At 35.9% G+C, this 24,019-nt stretch overlaps 1 protein-coding gene across 1 annotated transcript in view; it reads left to right on the top strand.

The window, feature by feature from the left end:
- Window positions 1-373: 373 nt before the first annotated feature.
- The window catches only part of ITPRID2 (ITPR interacting domain containing 2), a 43,332-nt gene continuing 19,686 nt past the window's right edge, over window positions 374-24,019 (top strand). Inside the window, exons 1-10 of the mRNA XM_042783687.1 lie at window positions 374-584; window positions 945-993; window positions 4,889-4,938; window positions 5,978-6,034; window positions 8,892-8,931; window positions 9,018-9,116; window positions 10,504-10,712; window positions 11,862-12,562; window positions 19,334-19,406; window positions 22,930-23,018. Coding sequence (XP_042639621.1) covers window positions 374-584; window positions 945-993; window positions 4,889-4,938; window positions 5,978-6,034; window positions 8,892-8,931; window positions 9,018-9,116; window positions 10,504-10,712; window positions 11,862-12,562; window positions 19,334-19,406; window positions 22,930-23,018 — 1,578 coding nt within the window. The remainder of the gene's footprint in view (window positions 585-944; window positions 994-4,888; window positions 4,939-5,977; window positions 6,035-8,891; window positions 8,932-9,017; window positions 9,117-10,503; window positions 10,713-11,861; window positions 12,563-19,333; window positions 19,407-22,929; window positions 23,019-24,019) is intronic.

Genomic DNA, 24,019 nt, shown 5'->3' with positions numbered 1-24,019 from the left:
AGGGGCGCGCAGACGCGCGGCGGCGGGCCAGACCTGGGGCGCGCCAGGCGGGACCTAGAAGGCGGGAGGCGGGAGGCGGGAGGCTGGGGGCTGGGGGCGGGGAGCGGAGGCCGGGCCGGCGCTCCCTTCCAGGCGCACTCGCTCAGGCCACTCGCGCTCCCGCGCTGCGCCAGGCTTCATGTGAAGCGCCGGGTCTCCTCCTCCTCCCTCCCCTTCCTTCCCTCCCTCCCTCCCTGTCCCCTCCTTCTCCTCCCGCTCCCCGGGGCCCCCAGCCCGGCCGGGCGCTGACAGCAGGGGCGGGGGGGTCCCTGCTGCCGCCGCCTCGGTGTCTCCCACAGGCTTCGGCTGGGGTCGCGGAGCCCCAGGCGCGGCCATGGACCGGCCCCTGGCGTCGTCGGCGGAGGCGGAGGAGGAACTGGAGTGGCAAGTGGCGAGTCGGCGCAGGAAGGCCTGGGCCAAGTGCCGCGGCTCCTGGCAGGCTTCGGAGACGGAGGATCTGTCCACAGAAGCAACGACGCAGGACGAGGACGAGGACGACGAGGAGGACCTCCCTGGTGCGAAGCTGCCGGCGGTCGCGGGGAGAGGTCGGTGCGCCTGGCCGAGATGCGGCCGCGGGGGAAGCGGGGAAGTGCCGGTTGGCAGGCGGGCGGGTAGAATCGTGGTGAGCCGTGGGACGACTGCTTCAGCTCTGAAGGGCTTCCCGTGATTGATAGCCGGGAATGAGAGAACACTTCGACCTTTAGACACGCGCTGTTGCCAAGACGTCTCCAGCGTCAACCCAGACACCCCAGGTGTCACCTGATTTTCTTTCAGATGGAGACTAAGACTTGTTGCTTAGGCTGCATTTTGCCCCCAGTAGATTTTCCTGCTTGGGAGTGTCCGGGTTGACCCTGCAGTCGTATTTTTTTGGAGGTCAGTAACGAGCTGTCCCCTGCTCTGCCCAGCAGGAAACGTGCCCAACGAGAAGATCGCGATATGGCTCAAGGACTGCCGGTGAGTCCTCGCTCGCGCAGCCAGCGCACCGGAGGGAGAGCCGCGCAGAATGGGATGCCCGAGCTGGGTGACTCGGGACGCCGTCCTTGTGGGTCCCATGGCTGTCGTAAGCTATTAACCGGAAAGTGAGCGGGCGGATAGCTTCCTCCTTTAAGCGATTAGAAATGGAAGTATTGTGACCGCCGATTATTTGGTTTTTGGTGTTGACTTTACGGTTGTTAGAACTTAAGCCGCCCATACATGATGTTAATATTAGAGATCAGAAACCTGTAACAGATTAAGTTATAGTCTGTTATTAAGTGTGCCCCGCTATTTTTATTTGAAGGAATTCACACATTTCACAGAATATTTTATTTTGCTTTTGTTTTTGGCATCTGTGTATCTGTCATCTAATGCTTTTCCTTTCATATGTGTTGTAGACGAGTTTAATTTACATAACTACACAACTAGGCTTTAATTTTATTTTTGTGTGGGACGCTATTAAAACTAGCAAACTTTGTTCTTGTGGCTTACTTCTTGGCCATTGGTTTGTCAATTGGCACTGGAATTCATGGAAGGGAAATAGAGCTTTGAAGGCATTCGGTCTGTATAAATGTTTAATTACATGCTTTGGCAACTGGTACCAAAAAAATGTTTGATAAAATATAAAGGAGATGAATCATATTGCAAGTAAATCTGACTACAGTAAAATGTGCATCTTACATATTTCAATTGTTTTCTCCATTTTATTTGCTAGTTTTTAAATCTCAGATTTTTTGCTTCTTAACTTTTGTTAGTGTTTGCTTTTGAGCATAGTTTTGCCTTCTTAGTTGGTTTAGGCTCTTAATCTTTTGTTCAAGCACCAGGGTTAAGGAAGTCTTTTTCTTATGTGACTCTTGCATAAACCAGTTTATTTTTCTCCCCTAAAGAGAGATTAAATATTGGCTGCTGCTATATTGATACTCTGTTTTGATGAATTTACTGGAGACTTACTAAACATCCTTCACTACAGAACTCCGCAACCTTCATTGGGGCTGTTAGACACGCTCCTGAGATATAAAGAAATACAGGGACTTTTCTTGGTGGCACTGTGGTTAAAGTGCTCAGCTGCTTACCAGTTAGAACCCTCCAGCTGCTCTGCAGCAGAAAAATATGGCAGTCTGTTTCTGTAAAGATTTACAGCCTTGGAAACCATTTGGGGCAGTTCTCCTCTGCCTCACAGGATCACTATATGAGTCAGAATTGACTGGACCGCAGTAAGGTTGATTCTTTTTGGGGTTCTCTAAAGATGCATAGAGGGAGCCCTAGTGGTGCTGTGGTTAAAGCATGGGGCTGCTAACCAAAAGGTCAGTGGTTTGAACCCATCAGCTGCTTCGCTGAAGATGAGGCGATCTGCTTACACAAAGATTTATAATCTTGGAAACCCGGTGGGGGCTGCTATGAATTGGAATCCACTCGATGACAGTGAGTTTGGTTTGAGTTGAAAGATGCATAGAGACAAATAAACTCCTTGAAGTCCTCCAACCTCTGATTAACAATCAAGTGCTAACCTAGCCCTCTCATTTTTAAGTTAGGAGCAGATGGCCTAGTGGTTCCATTCAGAACATGGATCAAGAAATCATGATAGTGTTCCAGTGATTGATTTAATTGTTAAAATGAATGGCAGATTTAAAAGGTTGACCCTTAAAATAAGCATGTTCAGGACCCTCTAGGAAAGATTGTGGAAAACCCGTATCTTTTAAGATTCCTTTTAGAAATACATCAGAGAAGGATGTTTTGCTCTTTTAATTAGGTCTTTTAAAACCTTCAGTCTCAGTGTTGATTTAAATACAGTGCTAAACGCAGCACTTGGTATCTTAAAATAGATGTAGAATTTTAAATAAGTTTTTAATATTTTATTGTTTATATTCAACTACTGTTCAGAAGAATTTTAAAAAATAAGAGCCAAAGAAGAATCACATATTTATTTGTTTATGTATAGGAATTAAGATTAAGAATTAGGAATTAAGAGATCATATCAAATACACAGTAAATAAGTTGATTATTAAAATGCACCTTTTAAGGTAAATACAACAATATTGGCCTTCACCAAGACTCAATTATTTTTTTAAATTTTTGTTGTTAATGTTGATTTATATAGACAGATTTAAGAGTCTGCTACTGCTTCCTGAAAAATGTCCCTCTTTTTTTTGTTTTCTTGTTCTCTACAATTGTACCTATTCTACACAAAGGTAGCATTCATTTGTACCAAGGAAAGCTGGAACAAATAGTCTTTTAAAAGTTGGCTGTATTACCACAGATTTGACTACTAGGATATGTGCAGCTGCATTCTTTCCTTTTTTAAGGTAGCATAACAGTTTAGGTTTCCTCCAAGGGTTGCACATCTATGTATTTTGCACACTATAGACCAAATGACCTGAAGAGAGTATTTTTTTCCCCCTTGATAAGTTCTCAGATATTCTTTGCCTTCTTACTGTCTTCTGTATCCTGAATAAAGGTACCATGTTTTCTTTTCTTTCCTTAAAGAGTACTCATTTTCTCATATATATATATATATATATATATATGTATGTATATACACACACACATACATATATATATACATATATATACACACATTTTTTTCCTCTGGTTAACATGTATGTAAGAGCTAATAGAATTTTTGATGGAACTTGAAAGAGAGAAGCCATATGAGTGAGAGACTTGTTTTTGAAGAAGAATACAAGTTATATTCTGTTTATATGCCGTTTTCTGTTAGTGCACAGACTTGCTCAAACATCCTTAAAAGGAGAATGCAATGTTTTGGCCTAAGTAAGAAGGCAGTGGTCAGGGAAGAAGAACAGCTTTTTAAAGGCATGAATTTTAGATTATATAAAATAGATGCAAAAACTTAGCCCAAAAGTTTTGGTAATATCTTTGTGGTAATTGCTTGTGATTCTTTTTTCCAAGAATTGCCATTGCTTATATATGCTGCTAGCCTAAATATTTAACACTTAATTGGCATTTCAATAATTTTTCTTTGATATTTTCATGATTAAGCTCATATCTGATATGAATTTGTAACAGGTATAAATTGTTACTGATGAAAAATTTTTATCACAAAATAGAACTATCAGCATAAAACAGTGTTTTTCACTATAACTTAGTTTTGAAAAAGAAATGAAAGTATTTTTGTATTTTAAAAAAGAAGAAATTTCTATTTTAATCTTGTGCCTGAACTATGATAATGTGAAAGAATTTTAACAATGGCTAATTCTTAATGTAGATTCTCAAGCTGACTTTTGGGTAATTTTCTTTTTAGAGTTAAATGAAGACTATATGTATTTTTCATTTTAAACATAGAAAGTGAATCTCAGGCTACTCCATTTATATCAAAAAAGTACTGCTCTAAAATGCCAGTGGTAAATAAACAGATGAGGTTTAAGGAAACTTGAGCCTTATTTCTAACTAGACTCTGACTTTTTTTTTTATTATTTTATTGAGGTTAGGTTACCTACTACTGAAGATTTGTTTTGTTTCTTCTAATTCTGTTTCCTGTTTTGGGGAATAGATTGAGGGGAGTCTGTTGTCTTAATTTTTCTTAACACCTGTTAATCATTCTCTTTTTCTTTTTTAAATAAACAAAATGCTAATTCAAATCGTATGTAATTACCATTCTTCAAATTACTGGCAGATCAGACATGTGATCAAATTGGTCCTGGTGAACTGATTTCATGATAGGTATTGGCTTAGTTTGTAGGCCATCACTTATGTAATCCACTTGCATTCCTTGTGTGTTTTGGGAGGAGAGTTACACTGTGATTAGAAGCTTGCTTAGCTATAACCCTTTAAGTAAGGCTATGCAGTGACAACTCTCCAGGCAGCTTTGCAAGACTAAGACATATATATGTATATATGTACATGTGGTTTCTTTCAGTACACCTTTGGGAGCCTCACTGGATGACCAAAGCAGTAGTACACTCAAGGGTAAGAGAAAGTTGCCTTTCTAAATCTGTTCTTTATGAGCACCCCACTTCATTTTTTTCTCTAGGTGAAAGTACATCTATGAATGAAGAAAGTGATGTTTATGTTTGTTTTGAAAAATGATGTTTGGAACTGGAAGCCAAAAGGGAGAAACCTTGTCATGATCATAAAATAGTGATGAGTTTAAGCAAATTACTGAATATTTCTGTAGTGGGAAACGTAAATACTTACTATCCAATTAGAGCTCATAAAGATTAGTTGCAAACCACAAATGCAACCATTGCTGTGGAGTCTAATCCGACCCATAGCAACCCCTCTTTGGGTTTCTGAGGCAGTATCACTATGGAAGTAGATTGCCCAACCATCCCTCCAAGGAGTGGCTGGTGGGTTTGAACTGCCAGCCTTCTGGTTAGCAGTCAAGTGCCTTAGGCACTATGCTACCAGAGCTCCCAAAGATTAGTTAAGTATAGAAATAAGATAAGTAAATATAAGGAAAATCTATTTTGAGTGAACTTGGTCAGCTTTAGTGCAACATTTCTTTGCTTACATTAACTCAAATTGCCACACCTGAAATTTTACCACCTGCACAAGACAGAATTCTAAAGTTCAAAGTACAACAAGAATGTGCAGGTAGTGGCAAGGCATATAAAAAACATTTACAGAGTCAGGAACATCTAGTTGGAGCACTCCTGACTTACTACGTGGGGGGTAACAGGAATGATTGCTCCACTATCTGGTTTTCCATGAGACTCTTGGATAAGATATGTTATCTAACAGAACATTTTCAAAGGAATAAGACTAAAATAGCCTGTAGACCAGCTTCTGAGAACTTTACCTGGCTTCGAGTCATGGCTTCCTGAAATTGTATAATCAGAATAATTTCTGAGTATAGTAAGGCACTGAAGTATCTTGCTATGTCTTATAAAATATTTTGCTTAGTTGCTTTATTTTAACTAGAACAAAAATTTTATGGGGGATGGGAAAGAATAAAACATCACGTTAAATTATCTGAATTATCTGAATGTTCAAATGTTTCTTTCAGGTGTGCTTGTGAGAAATGGAGGAAGTTTTGAAGATGATTTGTCGTTGGGAGCTGAAGGTTGGTTTGTTCAGAAGAACTGTATTTTCGTATACTTCTTTTAGAATGTAGAAAAATGAGAAAGTCCAGTTCTTTCAGGTTAGGATCTTCAGAGATAAGTTTAAATGTTTTGAAAATGACTCAGATACATTTCATAGTACCCTCCTTTTATATGTTGATTATCTATCCTGTAGGATACATGCAGGGATGAATCTGAAAACCAATGTAAAATGCCCATATGCCTTCCTTAGACTTAAATACTTAAAGGAACTGTTTGGGGCAGACAGTGGTGATATAACTGAGGGAAGAACTGTGCTGCAGACGGAAGGAAGCGTAAATATTTATACATGAGAAAACGAAATTGAAGCTTGTTTTTAGTGTGAGGTAGCCTTATGTCATTCTTACAGCTGCAGCTCGTCTTTCTTTTGCCTTTAAGTGTGTTCTTTTTTTCTTGATTTTAGAAGATTAGACAAAGACAAAATAGCAGAGTTAGTAGAATTTAATTAGGTATCATAATGCTGATGTCTATCCCAGACTCCATTAGCATTTTAAAAGTGTATTATTCTGTGTTTAAATTTTCACAGATAATATAATCTTTTCTTGTGGATTTATAGTAAAGCTTTCCAACAATGTAAATTAAGACTTTTTTTTTTTTTTAGAATTACATATTTTACAAGCTATTTTGTAGCTCTTTGAACATTTATTATTTCAGTAGGTTGAGTCAGTTATTGGTAGCTGGGTTATTAATGTGTGGTTTTTTGAAAAAGAGAATAAGGGATTTTATTAAATCTTTTAAAATAGTAAGTGCCTAAATAGTGACTTTATCACTGAATTTAACATTCTTGCTCTTCTGTTGTTTTGAACCAACCTATAAGGTAGATTATATATTTGGAACCTTTTAACCTTGAAAAGGAGCTCTGGTAGAGTATTGCTTAAGGCAGTTGACTGCTAACCAGAAGGCTGGTGGTTCAAACCCACTAGCCACTCCTCAGAAGGAAGGTTGGGCAATCCGCTTCCATAGTGATACTGCCTTGGAAGCCCAAGGAGGGCTCACTGTCAATCAGGTCTGACTTGACGGCACATAACAACAGCACCAACCTTGAAAACTCATAGCAACCCAATAAAACACAGTAAAACTGCCTCATAGGGTTTTCAGGGTTGTACTTTTTATCTCTTTATGGAAGCAGACTGCCACATCTTTCTCCTGCCGGGCACAGCTGGTGGGTTCCAACACCAACTTTTCGATTAATAGCCAAGTGCTTAACTACTGGGCCACTGGGGCAGTGAGGTGGAACTGAATCAACAGCAATGAGTTTGGTTTATTTTGATTTAATAGTGAAAACACTAGGGTGTCTGAATATATTCGTTTTTATTATTTTAGTTAATAGACTTTTAAGGACTAAGCTCTGTAAAGACCTTAAACTGATAGTTTCCCAATCAGCACAGTTGAAAATGTTCCCAACCTCTTATTAAAATATGTTTGAGTATTGTTAAAATAGAGCTTTTGATACCTGCTTTGGTAGTTTCATAGTAATGAATGATTTCATTGGAAACCAGAACCTACAAGGGAGTCCCATGAAAGTGAGAGCTATTTCATTATTTAATGAAAATTATTTCAAGGCTGTTGTCATTCATTCAGTAAATATTGAGTGCTATGTTTTAGGTACCTTTCTAGGGGCTGGGTATGCCATGACTTTACAGATCAGAATGGTGTGTATGTGTGTGTGTATAATCAGATATATCAAGGATGATGAAATAGATATATTTGTAATTAATTTCATTCTTTATGTTTGTCTGTAAAGGTTAAAGGCAGTTAATATAACTTATTCTGAACTTAACATTTATAATATCAGTTTAGAAGTTGTTTTTCTAGGGTAAAAATGAAAGGTAACTTTTAAAAGGAAACGTAATAATTAGAAGTTTAAAAATTACATATATGAAAAATTGGTTGTAACCAGTGTGACTTTTCAGCCTTAAATAAAATGATAAATTCATATATATTATCGCCACTTTAATGCTAAATCATAGTTTGCTTTCAAGGTTATATTCATTATTAGAAGTTTTAAATTTAATAATTAGTATGGTGTAGTGGATAAGGGACTTGACTGCTAACCGGAAGACCAGCGGTTCAAACCCACCAGCTGCTCAGTGGAAGGAAGACTTGGCGATCTATTTCTGCAAAGTAACCGATGGAGTTTGCTATGAGTCGGAAATGACTTGATGGCAGTGAGGTTTTTTTTTTTTTTTTTAAAAGTCTGTATGCCACATGTATCCTGCATTTCTTCCTATCACTTTTTTCTAAACTGTTAAACACAAATTTAATTGTGTATCTATAGATCTTTTTAGTTTGAGTGCTCAAGTGGAAGTAATTTAAATTGCTACTAAACAAAAACACCCTCAAAAAGTTATTTTATCAAGCTGTATATTACTCTTAATGATGCAGATTTAATGAGCCAAGACAAGAATTGGCATATTAGACATCTTGCTATAATAATGTGGCTTCCTTTCTTGATGAATATATCCTGGGAGAGGCAATCACCAGATTACCAATGTCTGACTTACTGACAACTCCTACTTGACATTTAATTGTATGTAAATTTACCCTCATTTTGCAAAAGTGAACCAACTTCAATTTCTACTCAGAAATTCTTCATCACAGTCACTTTCACTTGCTACATATGCAACTTTTTAATCATTGGAAAAGGCTTTGAGCCTGTTCTTGGCTTAAAATAAGGCTAAATAAGAACCATATGCACCTGTTCCAACTGATCTACAAATTTTTAAAGACTTAGGAATGGACCTCTTTAGTAACCCTGGTATGCCTGTAATTACAGTCCAACTAAAAATTATCCTATGCTTTTATTCTTTTTAACTATAGCCAACCACCTCCATGAAAGTGATGCTCAAATTGAAAACTGGTAAGTAACCATGTTTGTTCTCTTTCTTTTTAAAAATGAAGAGCATGTGTAAAAATAAGTTTAATATAATCTGATTGTGTTTATAGCAATAATATCGTGGCCAAAGAGAGAAGACTACAGTTTCATCAGAAAGGGAGAAGTATGAATTCCACGGGATCTGGGAAAAGTAGTGGGACAGTCTCAAGGTAATTTATTATAAAATTATTAGAGAATTACATTGTGTTACAGATTATCTACTTTTACCATTTTGAAATGGAAAGGAATCCATAGTGTTTCCTATACCAGCATCACTGTTGTTGTTGTTGTTATGTGCCGTCGAGTCGGCCCCGACTCATAGCGACCCCTCCTTGGGTTTCCGAGGCAGTATCACTACGGAAGTAGGATTGCCCAACCTTCCTTCCAAGGAGTGGCTGGTGGGTTTGAACCGCCAGCCGTCTGGTTAGCAGGCAAGTGTCTTTAGCCACTATGCTACCAGAGCATAACTGTTAGGAGTATTTATTTATTTTAAATTGAGATCAAATGGAAAGTAACATGTAGTCTATTATGTTGCTGGAACCAGGTTATGATTATTTTGAGCCCTAGCAGCAGGCTGAAAGAGGAACTATATAATAGAGTAACTTTTACTTGTAGTTGGCCCAAATTCTCGATCTGTTAGGACTTGAGTCAGCTCTGACCTAAAAATCAGAATAAACCTTTCTAAATTAAAGCTTGATATTTAAGCCCTTATTTTTAACATGTTAAACCAAAGATTTTTAAAATACATGTTAAAATGAGGCAATAAGTGTGCCTGTTACCAAACTGTTCAATTGGATTACAAGCATTTTCTCTGAAAACCAATTGAAATTTCCTCCCAATTTCCATGTCCAACATTCCAGTTTTTCTCAGTGACTCTTAGAAAGCTTGGTTTGGCACTGATATGAGAGGCAAAGGGTAACAATTGTTTAATTCCCAACAGAATTGGGGCAAGAGGTTATTTTGTGTATCCCACTACTTTCTTTACCTTACTCCTGCTTCCTGAGTGGAAGTGGTTAGAGGAGAATTGAAAGTAAGCTCCTCCCTCAGTTTCCTGGGTTGAGGTGCTTACCTGTATAGCCTCTTCTAGGACAGCCAAAGATAGCAGAAAAGCTCAAGTTCTATAGAAGGTTACTTACTACCAAGGTTCTACCTACTTCATGAAGTATTTTTTTCCCTTCTTTAATCTGTTTATTACTTGTTCTCCCTCCTCTATCCTCTTAATTATTTTAGCTATTTTACTGAGAGTCTCTTAAAATGACAAAAAAAAAAAAAATAATAATAATAATAACGTGGGATTCATTTAGATTTCTCTAATGTGTGTTCATAGAGATTAGCTGCTTATTACAAACGGCTTGAGAAAATGGATTCTCTTTAAGAGTTATAAATATCATTTAGTATACAATGTATAAAAATGATGAAATAAATAATTGTTTAAAGAGCTGAAGCTGTAGAAAAAGATTTTACCGGAGGAAAACAAGAATATATAGTTATTTATTTATAATGAGATATGGACTGTAAAGTTATTTTATATTTTGATGTGTCTTTATTTTTTTGTAGTGTTTCAGAATTGTTGGAACTTTATGAGGAAGATCCTGAAGAAATTCTTTATAATCTTGGATTTGGGCGAGATGAACCAGATATTGCTTCTAAAATCCCATCACGATTTTTTAATTCATCATCATTTGCCAGAGGGATAGATATTAAAGTATTTTTGAGTGCTCAAATGCAACGGATGGAAGTAGAAAACCCAAATTATGCTTTAACAAGTAAGGTTTTTTAAGTGTTCAAAACCAAAAAAACCCAAACTCACTGCCATTGAGTTGGTTCTGACTCATAACAACTTCTCCTTGGGTTTCTGAGGCAGTATCACTATGGAAGTAGATTGCACCATCTTCCTTCCGAGGAGTGGCTGGTGGGTTTGAACCACCAGCCTTCTGGTTAGTAGTCAGGTACCTTAGGCATTATGCTGCCAGAGTATTAGCAGCCTGTATTTTAAATTATAGCATCCACAGCAAGATAGTTTAAAACCTTACTGGTATAAGAAATAGCACTGGAAAGTTAACTGAGATTTAAAATAATCACATAAAAGTATATAAATAGCTATCTCATTTAAAAACAAAGTTTTTATTCCGCCTACAGTAAGTGTTTTGCATAATCTCAATTTTTATTATTCTATTTATGGAGGTAAATACCTGTTTCCCCACCCCTGATTCTTTACTTTTAACTGTTACCATAACTTACTTGCAGAGCCTAATACATATGCTTTTACTTATCTCCAGATTGTTTTTCCTCAAGAAGAAAAAAAGAAGAGAAGGGGCTTATAAGCATTAAATGAAATTAGCCAATTTCTTGTGCTTTTCTATAAATATAACTTAGCAGGACTAATTTCATCATTTCTACTCATATTATATCTTTGCCTGTTTTGTTCCTCGTTGACCAGAGTTTCCAAATACGAGGTCTCTACGGGACCAGTAGATTAGCTTTAAGAGGTCTGTGACTTCCTTCAAATGAGGTATAAAATAAGAATTTACATGCATTTTCTTGAGAAAATATTTAGAAGAGGTTTGATGGAGTCTGAGAACTGAAAAACGGAATCATAGCTGCAGATCAATAGTTTGTTCTTTCTTTTTCAGCATTGTCCTCATGGTTTGTGCTTATTTCTGATTTTTTAAAATGTAAATTCTGAGCTTAGGGTAAAACTTCTCTGTCTTCCCACTCCATAAATGTAGAGACTATAAATGTTAGGTACGAAAAGATCTTGTTTCATAATCTGATCTAAGTTAAGTTATTGGTATTCTGAACAACTATACAAGATATATGTATATTTACACACATGTATATACACATACGCAGTAGTATAAGTCGTATTTTTATGTGTGTATATACATATATCTTATTATTTTTTCCTCTTACAGGCCGTTTTCGTCAAATTGAAGTGCTTACTACTGTAGCCAATGCATTTTCTTCCTTATATTCCCAAGTCTCTGGGACTCCCCTGCAGAGAATTGGAAGTATGTCCTCAGTGACCTCAAACAAGGAGACAGACTCACCTCCACCTTTAACTCGAAGTAACACTGCAAATCGTTTAATGAAAACACTATCAAAACTAAATTTATGTGTTGATAAAACAGAGAAAGGAGAAGGTAGCATGCCTCCCCCGGCAAGTGAAAAAGGGAAGGTTCTAAATGTCGCAATGATTGAAGAAGGTGTTAATAAAAGTGATCAAAAGTCTCAAAAAATTATAAAGAAGAAAGACTCATCTTTCTTGTTGGCTACAGTTAAAGAAGAGGCATCAGGTAGTTCAGCAACTGTTATGGATAATGCTGACATTAATAGACTTTATGATAAAGCAGATAGTAACTTCAACCAAGAAACTGAAGGTGAACAAAGTAAAGCATCTCAAAGTCATGAGAGTAGACTGGGTGAGGAATCTGATATTATGAAATCTGATTTAAGTAGCAGTGTCAACATGTCCAGCCACATTGAGCTAGAAAATAGCAGTGAGCTGAAAGATACCCGTGTGTCAACACCTGAAAAAGAGCCTTGTGCACCATTGACAAACCCATCCATAAGAAATATAATGGCACAGCAGAAGGACTCCTTCGAAATGGAAGAGGTAGGTAAAAAAATTACAGACACTTACAAGTAGTGAATTAGGGTTTGAACCCTAAGAAACAACACATATTTATAAAGTGACAAAATTGACTACTAAATTTATACTGGAAAAATTGATCCTTCTGATTTTGACTCTCCACGCTTTTGTGTGTGTGTGTGTGTGTGTGTGTGTGTGAGTGAGTGAGTGAGTGAGAGATTTGGATGAAAGTTTACAGAGCAGATCAGCCTTCCATACAGCAGTTTCATGACAGTGCTTGCAATCTCCATAATGTAACAGCTTTCTTGCCACTTTGACTTTTTGAGTTTTTTATTTTGTGTTTCACAACCAAGGGTTAAGACTGATTTCATGATGCTGGGGTAGTTCATAATTCTCTCTAGATCCTCTGTGATCTACTAGCTGATACTTGAACTTTAACACCCCCTTTTCTCTCTTATTGTAAGATTTTGATGCATGGGAAATCCCTGAGAGAATATATTCATACTCAAGTCAGTATTGCATGATAGTTAAAAACATAGGCTGTGAAATTAAATAGGAATTTGAGTTCTGTCTCTGGCACTGAATTGCACTGTGCTTTGGGGCAAGTTTTTCTTAACCTGTCTCATTGGTAGGGATAAATGCAAAGAAGGCTTTGAGGATAGATTTTGGTAAAGGAATAGAAACAGAAGATATTATGTATCTACAGGGCAAGCTAGGGAACCTTGAAGGTTTGAAAAGCCAGTAAATAGGGTTTCTGCACACTCAGAAGGCCAATTTTTGTTACTTTATATTTTTACCCAGTGATAATTCTAGTTTGCATAGATTTTGAATGAGATAAGAGAAGGATATTCATTCTGAAGTTTGGCTAAAACTGCTTTTGAATAACGGATTAAGATTTAACTGTATAGATGAAGTTTATCATGTATCTGTCATGTGTCAGGTGCTGTACTAGGCCCATGAAGTACTTACTCTCTTCAATCTGTAAGTCAGGCAGCGGTGGTCTTATTTCATACATGAGAAAGTGAGGTATATATGTACTGGTGAAGGATGTGACTATAAATCATAAAAGGTTTGTTTTCTCTTTATTAAATCTATCACAGAAAGATTAGTTTTAGTAATATGTCATAGAAGTGTTAAAATCACACACCATAGTTTTAGGGAATTGGAAATGATGATAATTGATTCTGCCCATAAATATTCTCCTAGGTTATTATGTGTCTGTCAGATTAGTGAAGCTTTTTCATTTATTACAAATTTTCATTTGCTGATATAGCTGTTTTCCTTTTTTTCTGGTCTCTGAATGTATCTCAGTAATTTAATTCTATAACTAAAAAGGGAACGTGAGTAGCTCTTTGGAATATTTTTAGTTTCTTGTAAGCTTTTTTTCACTTTATATACTTTTATATTTCTTTAATTTCTAATATAGTTTATTTCTTATTATATGAGTATAGTAGAAGTCACCATTAAAATCTCTTTTGATTTCTTTTTGACTTTGTTTTGGTTTAACCTTTTCCTGGCACTCAGTTAAAGGGCTGGTTCCTGCCTTTTGTTACAGACCCTCTTCTGTGACAATCAGATGTTTTAATACAATAGCAGAATATAAACATCTTAAACAAAATTGTGCTAAGTGGTTGCAAATCTGATAATGACTCAGACTGGAAGACACTCTTACATGTGTATTTTCAAATTAGTCAAAGAAGTTCTTTTTTTCATTTGTATAGGAGCTCTGGTGGCAAAGCGCCTAAGTCATTTGACTGCTAACTAGAAGGTTGATGGTTCAAACCCCCCAGCCACTCACTTCCTGGAAGGAAGATGGGGCAATCTACTTACATAAAAATTTATCACCTCAGAAGCCCAATGAGGGTTGCTATGAGTAGAATTCCTGAATTCTAGACTATTTATTGCTTTTTATTTTATCTTAAAAATATTAAGATACAGCACACAAATTCTTTTACATGTTTATAAAATGCTAGATGTACTTGGGTAGCAAATTAACACCTGGTCATGATAGACTTATACACACACACACACACACACACACACATTGCGCTGCTTCTGTTGGCAAGATGAAAGTAATGTGGCATTGAAGTGAACGTTTTTTTTGAAGTGTAAAATTATGTGCTTTGGTGGTTGAAGACTACTGGAATATTTTTTATTTGTTTTTAGAAAAGAATATATGGTCACCATACCTACACAGTAAATATAAAGAATTTTGAGAGTAATGAATCCTTTTTGTTTAGATATTACTAAAATACAGATTAAAAAAACCTCCTAGAATTGTTTCTATCCCTTTGGGAACTTTAAAGAGAGTTATAAAACAATGAATAAAGAAGGGAAATATGTGTTATTTTTATTTCCTCTTCACCCAAGCATGATTTGAATCATATTGACAAATGAAGAGAACAATCTTACTGAAGCAGACTTTTAGATCCTATTCAAAGTGGGTTATTACTATTTTTTTTTTTTAACCCTTTTCCGTTGAGGTTTCATTCCTACTGGGAATTTTCTTCCTGTAAAAACAGCTAGTAAATACAAGTGAGAGCTCTCTGTTTCTCTCAGTATGCTAGATCTTCACATTAATGACTGTCAGATCCTTTGGGGTGGCTAAATAGGAGAAAATGTTGAGACGTGGCTTTGTGCATGAAGTTGCCTAGTCCCTATGAGGCAGGAGGTAAGAATTATTAGTAGCAAAAAATTGCCAGGCTTATTTGACTGTTACCAGGAGCAAAGCAGAATATTTAAATGTAAAAAGAGATAAATAGTTGATCTAGGTCTATGAAAATGAAAGTGGCTATTTCTTGTATTTACTTTTTTTTTAAAAAAAGCAAGAGACTATTTCTCAATTAAAAGTCTGTTTGCTTTATAAAAATTATTTTGTGGACTATTTAAAGCATTCCTTTGTGTCAAAAGCTTACAAATCTCTACTCTTGAGTTTTCTAATTCTTAATAACTTGACTAGGCAGTTCCTGTGTTTTCTTGAATGGCTTATTTTGAATACGTCGTGGTAACTCTGGTGCCACAGATCAGTAGCGTGAATGATTCATGGTTAAAGTACAATGATCCTACTCAATAAGCAGTTCTTTTAGATGTGAAGGAAAATTTTTTCACACTTGAATGTAAGAAGAAAGAGAACTTATGTCTGTATTTGTCTGCATACAGTTTTTTCTGTGTCTTCTCTATAAATTATATTCAAATATAGTTGTGATTGAATATATATACAATTTTTTTAACTTCTTTTTAAATAATGGTGCCTAGTCCTGTCTTCACACTGACTGCTATTTAACTAATGTACCTCATTACTTATATAGCCGTTAAGTTTCAGCATTCTTTTCTATTTATTGGCCTGAGTTAAAATAATCACAAATTTATGAGATATTTGATGAGTAGTTAAGTTTTCCCAAATTTAACTTTATGTTCGTGAAGGGAAGGATTGTGTCTGCAATGTCTCAGCAATGGAATATGAACTCTGAACTCATATGTATGAGTATTACCTCACAGCTCATTAACCACTGAGTTTTGTTACTGACTTTTACCTAAAAGAACTCTAAGTTAACTGAAAAAAAAAAGTACTTAAATCATGGCCTGATAGTATAAAAATAAGCCATATTTATGTATATGTAAAATATGAAGTTTTTTTTTAAAAAAGATAAAAAGCTTACAAGAAATTATAGAATGGTGAATTGTTAGTATAGAAGGGTATCTTGAATTCAATTTTTAGTTTTCTCACTTTATAGATGAGAAAGAATTCCTGCTTTTTTTCCCTAACATTTTATACTAATTTCCAGCAACAGTGTTTAACATCCTTCTGAGGGATGCAGTCTTCCCTTTGATATTAGTCTCTCTGTGGGGTGCAGGGGTGCAGTCAGGTCACTGTACAGAGTACAGCAGGGTGGCAGGGGAAGGGTCTCCTGGTGTAAATCCTGACTCCTTGACTATGTAACAACAGTACTTTTACCTATAATCTCATTGTAAGGACCTGTAAGGTAGGCATTTTAATCTTTATTTTACAGTTGAGAAAACTGAGATGTGTTTTCCAGATAATTATTTGAAACTATTTAGCTAGCAAATGGTGTGGATAAGACTTGAATTCAGGTATTTCTAAAAACGTGCTGCTTCTGACTAAATCATATAACTTGCTAAAGGTCAGTTTTGTTGTCAGAGTCAGACATTAGACGGGCACTCAGGTCATCTGAGGCATAGCCACATACCACTCCTTTAGAAAAATGATGTTCTCTGAAGTTTTTGAGATGCCATTAGATAGAATTATAATTTCTAAAGCTCTAGCTATGATTTTCAGAAGAAGCTTTTATACAATGTCTTTTTGAACTTTTGATTAAGGGTCAGTTGAGATGAAACATCTCATAATAGCTTTTCTGTAGAATACAATACAGTAATAGTATGCCTAGAAAATTGATGTTAGTCAAGATAAATTTGGCAGATTTGTTAACAAAACAAAGTAGGTATCTTGCATGTTAGCAAGACATTGACTCAAAAAGTATATTCTTTGTTTTATGAAAACACGTTTAAGATGAAGTAACCCAAATATGTGAGTTACTATAAAATACTTTTCATATAGCTTTAATCCCAAAAGACTGAGGCCAAGTGATTAAATAGTTTTGTTTTAGTGGGATTTTTTTGTTGTATTTCATTTTTATCATGAAAAATTTTAAATTTACATGAATGTTGTTATGTACCATCTAGTCAGACCCAACTCATAGCGACCTTCCTTGGGTTTCTGAGGCAGTATTACTACGGAAGTAGATTTTTAATGATTTTCGAAGTCTAAAGAAATAGAAAATGTGGTAATTATACATTTTAAAGTTAGAGATTATAATTTGGTTGTATTCTACTCCTGTATGTAAAATGGGATTCCTATAATATAATTAAAGAGGCTTTTGGGTTCCTGTTATACATTTTGGTTGAGTTGATACTTTCTTTACAGAAAATGGTCTGAAGTAGGCTAGGCCTGAACAGAGACTAATAATAGACCTTTTGTTGAATATAAAAAGAAAATGCATTTTGTTCCCTTGTACACAAAACAATGGTTTTCCTGTTGAACTTGTGTCTGTTGCTTTGAAGAGTATAATTTTTAAGTAATAAGAGTAATAAAATCTATTTTATGTATCTGATTTAGAGGTCATAGTTTAAATGTGCTTTTGGGTTTTCAAAGATTCATAAACTTAGATTCACCAAACTCAGTGGAACAAATTATATCACAACCCAGGGTAATTTTTAAATTGGGCAATAATATTTTTAACCTTTGGACTCTATTTCATGTTGATCCTTCACTAACAACTAGCATTCTTACAGAATATTTCTCATTGTTGAATAGGTTCGTAACTCAGTACTAATGGAGTTCTACGTAAAACACACTTGCTCAAAAATCTGTGTTTGCCTAGCATTAAAACCAAAAAAACTAAAGCCATTGCCATAGAGTTGATTTTGATTCATAGCAATGCTATAGGACAGCATAGAACTTCCCCAAAGGGCTGTCTAGGCTGTAATTTTTACAGAAGCCTACTGCCACATCTTTCCCCTACGAGCTAACGGGTTTGAATCATTGACTTTCAGTCAGCGCCCAAGGGCTTTAGGCACTCTGCCTCCAAGGCTCCTTTTGCACACATTATTAGGGTATTATTTACCATTTTAAGGACTAATCATTGGCTAAATAAAGTGTTTTACCTCCAAATGCTTAATCTTACTCTAAAGAGTTAGCTATGGTGAACCATATAGAGCATTTACAGGGTGGAGGTGGAGAATAAACAGTCTGAAAATGACTAAATTATGTAGTTACGTGGGTAGGAAGAAGAAAAAAAGACATAGCACAAAGGGACAACTTTGTGGCTTTGATAACAATTTTTGATCATGGTTTTCAGAGAGAATATGATTAAGATCTTTTGACAGTTGAGTTCTGAAATGAAACTTGCTGTATTATTTATAACTCCCAATTTATGTCAGGACCAGTCATTCTTACATGTGAGTAGTTAGTGATACCTGAAAATTTGTAAAATTTGAGAAAATTTTGCTGTGGGAGCATGCTCTTCTGTTATCAAAGATGTAAGACTTCTAATTTTCTCAGATATGCCCATGAGTAAATTCATGTTTCTCTTAGGATTGGCCTACACTTTGAAGCTGAAATTTAAAGAAGTACTTTTGCTTATGGATCTGTTTCTCTTCTAATGGCAACTTTTTTTTTTAAGTAGTTTATACATTCAGTCATTTTTCTTTGCTTGTTACACACTTGTATTGTTGACTGGAAAATATAAATTGAGTTGTGGAGTATTACAAGAATTTTGAGATGTGATATTTTGCATTTGCACCTTCTCCTCATTCACCGACTATCTCATTATCCAACATTTTGCATTTATGGCAATAGTGAAAAATCTCCTCTCTATTCTGTGCTTTAATGACGTACATCTACCAGGAATGAGCACTGAGGTTCAAGGCAAGTGTAACACTGGCAGTAATGGTTCAGGTTAGGTGTCAGCTTGGCTGGGCTGTGATTCTCAGTGGTTTGGCAGTCTGTAATGATACAATTTGGCATTTATGTAATGATACAGTCATCTTCCATTTTGTGATCTGATGTGTTAATCTTCATTTTCATATAACACCGATTTTGTGTAACAGTCTGGTATGTGGAACCTAACCATGCTGATAGGTGAGGAGAGGGCGTATTTAAATATAAAATGCTTGGGTGCTCTGTTTTAGTTAGACCCATTTGCCTAATGCATTGCTATCATGAGTTTACCCTGGCATCGATTCTTTTAGTTTTAACTACTTTAATCCCTTCCTTAGGTTCAAAGTACAGAAGGAGAGGCTCCTCATGTTCCAGCCACATACCAGCTAGGTCTGACAAAATCAAAAAGAGGTAAGTGGAATGATACTTGCTGTTTCCCAAGAGTAACACAAAAGGGTTGCTGGTTTATTTGATGTACCTTGAAGTTTAAGAAAGCTCTGGTGGCATAATGGGTAAAGCATTTGGCTGCTAACTAGAAAGTCAGTAGTTCAAACCTGCCAACTGCCCTGTGGGAGGAAGATGAGAAAATCTATTTCTGTAAAAATTTACAACCTTGGAAACCCTAGGAGGGGTCGCTGTGAGTTAGAATCAACTTGATGGCAGTGGGTTTTGGGGTTTTAAGTATAAGAAGAATAAGAACACAAGCACGTGTGTTTCATTATTGTTTTGTTAGACTACTCATTTTGTATTTTCTTGACTTTAGTGCTCATAAACTAATATAGTTTGCTTATCCTATAATGACCTCTTCAAATAATTCTGTGTCCTTGAAATATTTTTCAGCTCTGTGTGAGGGCTAGATGGGAAGAGATTAGAAAGAGCAACAGATTAGGCTACTTTTTAACATTGTTATAATTGAAAATACCCCTGTTTTATCTGTCTTGGGGCTTTCATTATTTAAACATGGCTCCTGGGTATAAACCATGACTATGCCTCTAGCAAAAACACCAGTATCTCAGTAATAGTTAAACTTACTGGAATTAAATTCAAGCAATGAAGATCAAAGATCAGTGACTGACACGCTCTTCTCTTGAATTATTAATTATTGACGAAAGAGCCTTTGAATCCATTCCTTTCACTTTTAACTTGCAACAAGAAAAATTATCTGTTCTTTAAATTCACAAAGTTTTAGAGATTTAGAGAAAGGGACAGAGGAAGTAAAGAAGTTACTGAAGGTGGAACTGTTTATTTTTAAAACAAAAACAAAGGTTTTTTGTTAAAAAACAAAACGAAGGTTCATGTGTATGTTCCTGGAATAGGAGATTGCATGTTTATTCTATCCTGTGCTCTGAAATTACTTCATAAAATACAGTTTGCATATGCATTTTCTTTTATTGCAATATGATACTAAGAAACAAGAGCTTACTAGATCATTGCAGTTCTGGCCAGACAAAAAAACAAACTTTCCTATTTAATTTTTTCCCCTTTAATTCCATAAAACCCTATGTATGTGTATGTTTCTGGACTTTCTTCATAAAAATTTCTGAAATAAAATTTATACAATGTTCAGAGCCGTAAGTTACAAGGCAAAGTTCATGGCTAGCAAGTAGTCTACGCTTTAAGTGGATAAAGCAAAAAAAGAAAAAGAAAACCAAACTCATTGCCATCGAGTCGAGTCAATTCCGACTCATACCAGCCCTCTTTGGGTTTCCAAGGTAAATCTTTATGGAAGTGGATTGCCCAGTCTTCCTTCTGCAGAGTGCTAACCAACTTCTGGTTAGCAGTCAAATGCCTTACACACTGTGTCACCAGAGCTTCTCATCCTTTAAGTAGATAGATAGGGACTATATTATATTGGAAAAAGCAGCTTGCCATGCCTCAAAAGGCAGATAAATAACATTAAGAATTAGGGTCTTTTTAAGACAGTGCTTACTAAGTTTGGAAAGAAGGGAGGGTGTTTTGTATTTGTATTTGTATTTGATTGTATTTTGTATTTGTATTTGTTTCTTCCTCTTGTCAGTACTAGATCTCTTATTTCTGGTGGCATAGGAAAAATATTACCATTTTCAAATTGTTTTAAGTTAATAATAAAATAGTAAAATGATCTTTAGTTAGGACAGGGGCATAATTCTTCCTTTTTAATTCTACCTTTTACTGTAGAGAACTGTTTAGTTTTGCTTTTGGTAAAACCAAAAAATAGCTTTATTTTTTTCCTGATTTGACCTTACAAGGTCATCTTACCTACTTTCTGCCTAGTTCCTTCAGTAGCCCTGTGGGATAGATAGAAGAATTTTTAGCCCCATCTTGCAGGGGAGAGACGATACTGCTATGGTGGTCAAGCAGAGCAGGGACCTTGCATCCAGGCCTCCTTGTTCTTGCCACTATCTGACACCTGCTCCGAAGCCTAAGCAATCTAGTTAGACTGACCTGTGTGATTTCAGGTTAACTGTGAAAAAACTGTGAGGTGAACTTGACATAGATTGTGCTTTGCTGCAGATAAAATAAGTCTTAGCAGAGAGAACCTGAGGCAGACCTGGTCACTCTGGCTTGCCTGGGCTCTATGGCAACTGCCCTTCCCCAAACCCAAACTCCAAAAGGCAATTTCAATTCTAAATCATTTAAGCCACCGCTTAATTATGTTGTTGCTTTGAAGAAATAGTTATTGATTCAGTCAGCAAACTTTTTGCTGACAATCTGGTTTAAAAAGGAAAAAAAAGTACAGGGATAAGACATTAATAATTTTCTCAATAGAATGTGTAATTTGTACCTACGGTTACAACTTAGTGTGATTCAATTTCACCATTATTTCATTTTACCTAGGCTTTATCAAGGATATGGATTCATTCCTTATATTTCCTTATACATTTTTTGTTAATTTCAAAATAGCATATTACAGAATTATCCTAAGTCTTTCAAAAGAAAATTTTTGTTCTCCATTTCTTGTTGCTTCATGTTGAACTTGAAGCTACACAGGGATTTTTTTTTTTTTTTTTTTCAAAGTCAGGCAAACTTTATTTAAATGGTTTTGGATTTCATTCAAACATTATCTGTTTCTGCCTCTATATAATTCAAATTTTAGATGAATGCAGATTTGGTAAACTCTTTAGCCTGCTGCTTTTGAAGTTCTGAGGAACTTTGCTGTCCTATGGAGTATCTCCTTTAGTAAGTGTAGTAACTGTGAAGGCCTCTCTTGTCCATTATGGTAGGATAGGTGGGAGTGTGAGCATGTTTGTTATGCTTAGCTAGCCTTTCATTATTTTAGTTTTTTTTTTTGGTTATAATAACTAGGATTTAGAGTTTTGAAGCATGGAAAATAAACAGATTTTTTGCTTTCTACAGTTAACGATATTATGTAATAGTTGAAGTTTACAGTTTTTTTGCAAAAATTATTTCATAATTTACAAGTTATGTTTGAATTATTTGAAACATAAGAGATATTTAAGTGTGTTTGCATACAAACTACTTAATTTATTGGCCTCAATTGTATTCTTATTTTCTAATTAGGAAAACAATAGAACTTTTGCACACTATATATTTAAACTTCTAATATTACCTACAAAGACCAAATATCTTAACATATTGGAAGACATTTACTTTGGGACTTCTATTTTTATTAGAGACATTTATTATTTCAGCCAATTGTCCTTCAAGAATAGGAAACATTAATTAGGTTTGCCAAAATGCATTAAAATTATAGCTCGATCCACAACTGAACACTGAGAATTTCTGATAGATTTAATTCACTTTTTGTTTGAATTTGAGTGACCTCCTCTACTTTGATACCACAGTTTTGTGTAAGTAACACATACTTTTCTAAGAAGAAGAAATCCACGCTATGTAAGATATATCTGTTGGAAACCATGTATATGTAATAATATTGCTGTCATTGAAGTCTTATTATTTAGCAGTTTTGTATAACTGCTTTATTATTTGGTAGATCATCTATTACGTACTGCCAGTCAGCATTCTGACAGCAGTGGTTTTGCTGAAGATCCGACAGACTGCCTCTCCCTTAATCATCTTCAGGTAAATATCTCATTTGTCATAGACTCTGATTATCTTCATTTTAAGGTTATTTTTTGATAGTTATATACTTCAAGACTGATCTGTCTAACCTTTATTTTTCAAATGACAGAATAAAACGGGATGCAGATGTTACCTATGTATTTTACTACAGATTTTGTGTTTCACTAATTCTTCATCTCTTTCTGATGGAATGTTTTTAAAAAGTGTGTGTGTGGGAAAGCTTTTTTTGTATCATCAGTAAACAGATTATTTTGATCCTTAACCTGTTCCATCTGAGTTTTTTCTACTGACATTCTGTGTAGATTCACAGTGTGCTGAGTGTTACAGTGATTTTCAGGCTAGAGTGTGTTAGAGAACCCAGAAAACAGGCACATTGTTAACCTCAAGGAGCTTAGTCTATGTGAGACCTGTATGAAACATACCTGAAAAGTGTTTAAAACATTTAGAAGGTAATTTTTCAAACTGGACTAAGGAAGAAGAGAACCCAGAAAAAGATCCATTAGGAACAGAAGTAGCCAGACAAGAGAAGTGTCTAAGGAGATTCAGAAAGGCAGGTGGGCAAAACAATTGAGAGGTAGAGGAAAGGCTTTCAAAGGAAAGCCATGGCTCTCAGAGTGAAAAGATGAGAATCTGGCCATTAGGAGATTGATGTTGGAGAAACTGCCAATAGAGTAGATGAGGCAAAAGATTGATTATAATGGGTTGGAGAGTAAATTGATACAGAAAATAAGAATTTAAACTATTATTTCAAAGGGTGATTGATTGCTTCAGGGTAGTATATCTTTTTGCTGTATTAATGGCTTAGGGAAGTTGTTTAGCTAAGAGAAGAGGCTACAAGAAAAGGAGAGTTTGATTCAGAAAAATCTGAGACTGTATAGAAATACTCTAGTCTTGAAGAAGACATGGTATAAGCACAGGTTGTAGGAATTAGCTTTGAAAAGAAGGGACGCAGTTCAGTTTCCTTTCAGAGTGGAGGAAGAAAGGAATGAGGAGAGAGGCAT

Source organism: Orycteropus afer, unplaced genomic scaffold, assembly GCF_000298275.1.
Source record: "Orycteropus afer afer isolate SDZICR_OR568_19922 unplaced genomic scaffold, OryAfe1.0 scaffold00001, whole genome shotgun sequence".
Classification (NCBI taxonomy): Eukaryota; Metazoa; Chordata; class Mammalia; order Tubulidentata; family Orycteropodidae; genus Orycteropus; species Orycteropus afer.
This window is presented reverse-complemented; position numbering and strand designations above follow the sequence as displayed.